We start from the raw sequence: 4,293 nt of genomic DNA on the forward strand, positions 1-4,293 counted from the left end.
AAAAACTTATTAGAATATAAGTTTTTAAATTTAAAAAAATAATATTATTTTTTGTATTTGTAAAAATTATAATAATTAAATAATAATTAGATAAAAATATTCAAAATTTAAAATTGAAAGTATTTTTGTTAAGTAACGTTTAGGGAGAAAAAATCTTAAAATACTTGAAAATAATTGTGTTGACTGTTACAATCTAAAAAGAGATAAATATAATGAGTAATGTTGGAAACAATCGTGGAGTGCATAAATATTACGTAATTATTTTAAAAAAGAGTAAAAATTATTATTAAGTAAAAATTATATTTTCTCAAGTAATTTTTGTATTTATTTATTTTTTTAAAAAAATTATACGACGATTACGCGTTGCAAATATTATTTCTCGTATATAATATATGGACCTCATTATATACTATGAATAATAATAATACATACATACATACAAAATTGAGTGGGAAAGTGTAAAAATACCAAGAAAAGCTATGGGATTGGTGGAGCCGCGGAGGGGGAGGGGGGGTGTTTGTTGGCGAAGATTGGTGGGCTCAACGAACGCTTCAACGGCATTATTTCCCGGCCATTAGGTTCTTACTTCTTCGACTTTTCTCTCTCTCTCAGTTGTTTCAACCAAATTCCCCCTTTTCTAGGGTAGGGCTCGGATTCCACCACTCCCCATCCCTCATTTCACACTTAATCCTTTTCTTTTCTTTTCTTTTCTTGTTCTTGCCTTTCTAAGTTCAGGATTATATGTTCAATGTATCAGGGTTTCGTTGAATTTTTCTCGGTTTCTTTGTTTCCCGGCACAGATGTGTGATTGAAGAAGAGGATTACTAAGAAGCTGAAGTTGAAGTTTTAGGAGGTGCGCGCTCGCGCGTGTGATCAGGTCCTCAGGTGAAAGATCTGAGGCTCACATTTTGATTTTAATAATAATTAGAGAAGAGAAGGAAAATGAGCGCTTCGAGATTTATTAAGTGCGTCACGGTTGGTGACGGAGCTGTGGGTAAAACTTGCTTGCTGATTTCCTATACCAGCAACACCTTCCCAACGGTGAGTCCCAATTCTTCTCCCTTAGGCACGTTTGAGAAATTTGGGGCGTTGATTATGAGGATCTTTTTTCTCGTGAAGATATGCTTAATTCTGTTGGGTTTCCTTTGCTATTGTTGGAAATGTGATTATAAGACAAACTCTGATCGGTTTTTGTGCCGCCATTGGTTGTTTTGAAAAAGCAAGAAAGAGAAAAAAATAAAAGAAGAGCGCTTAACTTTGGTGCAAAATAGTTTCTCTTTAGGGCGGGCTGGAAATCAAATGAGAGCTTACGTTCATGTATTATCTTTGTTCAACTAGGTAATGGCATTGAAAAGAGGGCATATGGGTTCTATAATTTGGGTGATAATAATAGCAATTATCTTATGTGTCCTTTGAGTTTGAGGTTGATTGGTCAGATATGTTTCTTTTGTATGGCTTATGAATTGGAAATGATTAATGAATTGATTAAAGATTTGGTTTGCGTGGTTTTGACCTGGGTTAAGAGTCTATGTTGATGTGGTATTTATGGTGGTGGAATTAATTTCTGGGAAGCAGGATGATCTATATTTTTATTAAAAACTTATCGTTGATAGGAGTATGTGGAATCTTATATATCCATTTCAAATCCATATCTTAATAAGATTTTTCAATTTTGAGATATTTTGTTTGTATTTCTCTTGCCAACCAAACCAAAAGGATATCTGCAATCCCATTTTGCCCATTTCTCATGCACGCAAAGTTTGGATAAATGATTTATTGCAATGTGGGGCTCTTTATAACATTAATGCATTTTGTGGGAAAACAGGATTATGTGCCAACTGTTTTCGACAATTTCAGTGCTAATGTGGTTGTCAATGGAAGCACTGTTAACCTGGGGTTGTGGGATACTGCTGGTAGGTCTGCAAAGTAAACCTTTTTCTATCCATAATTGACTATACCCTTCATTTTTCTTTCTTTTTACTGGGTCTGAATTTATTATTTCTTTGAAACAGGACAGGAGGACTATAATAGGTTGAGACCTTTGAGTTATCGTGGAGCAGATGTTTTCATACTAGCGTTCTCTCTTATTAGCAAGGCCAGTTATGAAAATGTTTCAAAGAAGGTGAGAAGCTGGATTTTTTTTTTTTTCAGGCAAAGAATATCTTTTCAGATTTACAATTTATAATGTTCTGACAAATTTTGCATTCGCTGGCATTGCTTGCAGTGGATCCCAGAGTTGAAGCATTATGCACCTGGTGTCCCAATAGTTCTTGTTGGAACAAAGCTTGGTATGATTTTTCTCTCATCTAATGTGGCCATTGATGTAGTTATATTAACTGCTGTCCCTATCTTCCATCTTCTTTTGTTGTTGAGCCTCCTAAGAAGTTTGTTTATTTATTTTGGTCTTTAAGCTTACTAAACCCTGTTGTTAAACATCTCTGATGTGATTATAAACTATTACAATCTGTGCTTCTCCTAATAATCAATCCTTTATCCAATTAAAACGACATCTTAACTTAACAAGCTTAGGTGCATTATTAGTAGTTTTGGAGATCAGATTTGAGCAAATATGTTATGCAATTAATAAACTTGGTAGTACTTGCATGATCATGGAACTCTACCATGATTAAGATTCATGTTGGCATTGCCTCTTAGCAGTTCTTTGAATATATAATTATCATGGAACTCCACCACGAGCTTGTGAAAGGCTTTGAATGTATGTATGGTTGAGTAATACTTGATACAGTCATATGTTGTGTAAGCGTTGCACACTTCTTTTGAAAAAGAGTGGAATCCATTATTAAAAAAGTAATTTTTTCATGTAAATCTCATATTTACTCATTTGTTTAAAAGGGCACTCTATGACTGTAAATATCATTTCTCATGTATGGTGTATGTGCATGTGTGTATATTATGTGATTTCTCATTGTTTTTATTGAAGATGATTATGCACAGTGTCTATGGCGGGACTGTTTTCATTACCAGATTGTCCTAATATAAGTATATGTTATAGTGATTTTTACAATTAAGAAAATTCCTTACTGTTGCAATTTATTTTTTGGGCCAGATCTTCGGGATGATAAACAGTTCTTTATTGACCATCCTGGTGCTGTGCCCATTTCAACTGCTCAAGTAAAGAATTTCGTCATTCTGGCAGATAGCTCAATCGATTTGTCTTTGCAGTTCATTTCCACAAGTTCTGTTATTTTTTAATTTCTTAATACTTGAACTATTTTTCTACTTCAAGGGAGAGGAGCTTAGGAAGCTGATTGGTGCACCTGCTTATATCGAATGCAGTTCAAAAACACAGCAGGTATTATCTACTTTTTTGAGCAATTTTCAGGTTTTCTTCTGTTATGCAGAAGGCCTTTAATATGCACTTGTGGACTTGTAACTTGTAGAACGTGAAGGCCGTCTTTGATGCGGCCATAAGGGTTGTTCTTCAACCTCCAAAGCAGAAGAAAAAGAAGAGCAAAGCACAAAAGGCTTGTGCCATCTTGTGATTGAATAGGTGTAAAGAGATAAAGCAATTGTCTGTCTTACCCTTCTTCCCCTTCCTATCTTCTTAATTCCCTTTGCCCTTGAAGAAGCTGTGAAGCATCAGGTGGTTGGTTTGTTGTTACTTTCTCGGAATTGTTTTGATCTCTAATTGTCATCGGAGTACATGGTTGCCAACTTTAGTTAACTGCTTGAGTTGTTTGATGTATTAATAACAGTTAGGAAAACACCTTGATTTGCGTGGACAGTTATATTTATTACTTTTGTAGTGTGCTCCAAAGGCTCTCAATTTGTGTTATGTTACACTGCTTGTGTCTTGTTTTAACCACATGCTAATTTCTTGAGAGCGTCATAGAATTTCCTAAAAAATATACTATTAAATGACACTCGTGTAGCTAACTTTAGGGACATGGAAAAATAATTCAACACATGCCAAGTTAAAAGTTGTGCTGAATCTGTTTTTATTTTTTTATTTTTTTCCTTTGATATGTAAGGATAAAGTTTTAACCCCAAGGGGTTGGCCGAAGTGGTGAAAGCCTTGGTCTTAGGGTATCACTCCCTTCAAAGTCCAAGGTTCAACATCTCATGGGTGTAAACAATCTTTTGGGGCTACACTCCCTGGTGAAAAGCCAGCGATTTAACTAGTTCCGTGTATGAAAACTTCTAAGGGTGTGATGCACGGGACTGAGGTTTCCTGACATAAAAATAATAATATTAATAATAAATAAGTTGTGCTGAATCTGAAAGGCCAAGGAGTGAGGCATTTTTTATGAGTACGGTTAGCCACCCCAAGGT

At 34.9% G+C, this 4,293-nt stretch overlaps 1 protein-coding gene across 4 annotated transcripts; it reads left to right on the top strand.

Moving 5' to 3' along the window:
- Positions 1–422: 422 nt before the first annotated feature.
- On the top strand, positions 423–3,745 carry LOC121259046 (rac-like GTP-binding protein RHO1). 4 transcript variants are annotated; one of them, XM_041160527.1, is made up of 8 exons: positions 423–578; positions 801–1,041; positions 1,826–1,913; positions 2,013–2,122; positions 2,225–2,288; positions 3,068–3,132; positions 3,248–3,313; positions 3,402–3,745. In XM_041160527.1, exons 2-8 carry the CDS (start codon positions 943–945, stop codon positions 3,501–3,503), a joined length of 594 nt encoding a protein of 197 aa, XP_041016461.1. In that variant the 5' UTR covers positions 423–578; positions 801–942; the 3' UTR covers positions 3,504–3,745. The 4 variants fall into 4 exon arrangements, with proteins under 4 accessions (XP_041016461.1, XP_041016462.1, XP_041016463.1 ...); XM_041160528.1 differs by having other exon boundaries at positions 428–578; positions 758–1,041; XM_041160529.1 differs by having other exon boundaries at positions 495–642; positions 758–1,041.
- The last annotated feature ends 548 nt before the right edge of the window (positions 3,746–4,293 follow it).

This window comes from Juglans microcarpa x Juglans regia, chromosome 4D (genome assembly GCF_004785595.1).
Source record: "Juglans microcarpa x Juglans regia isolate MS1-56 chromosome 4D, Jm3101_v1.0, whole genome shotgun sequence".
Taxonomy (NCBI): Eukaryota; Viridiplantae; Streptophyta; class Magnoliopsida; order Fagales; family Juglandaceae; genus Juglans; species Juglans microcarpa x Juglans regia.

What these genes read in the sequence shown, in the direction of transcription:
- LOC121259046 (XM_041160527.1), top strand. Translation starts at nt 943, where the DNA reads ATGAGCGCTTCGAGATTTATTAAGTGCGTCACGGTTGGTGACGGAGCT. An exon ending in GGGGTTGTGGGATACTGCTG is followed by an intron (nt 1,914 to 2,012) that starts GTAGGTCTGCAA and finishes TCTTTGAAACAG; the next exon opens with GACAGGAGGACTATAATAGG. An exon ending in GCAGTTCAAAAACACAGCAG is followed by an intron (nt 3,314 to 3,401) that starts GTATTATCTACT and finishes TGTAACTTGTAG; the next exon opens with AACGTGAAGGCCGTCTTTGA.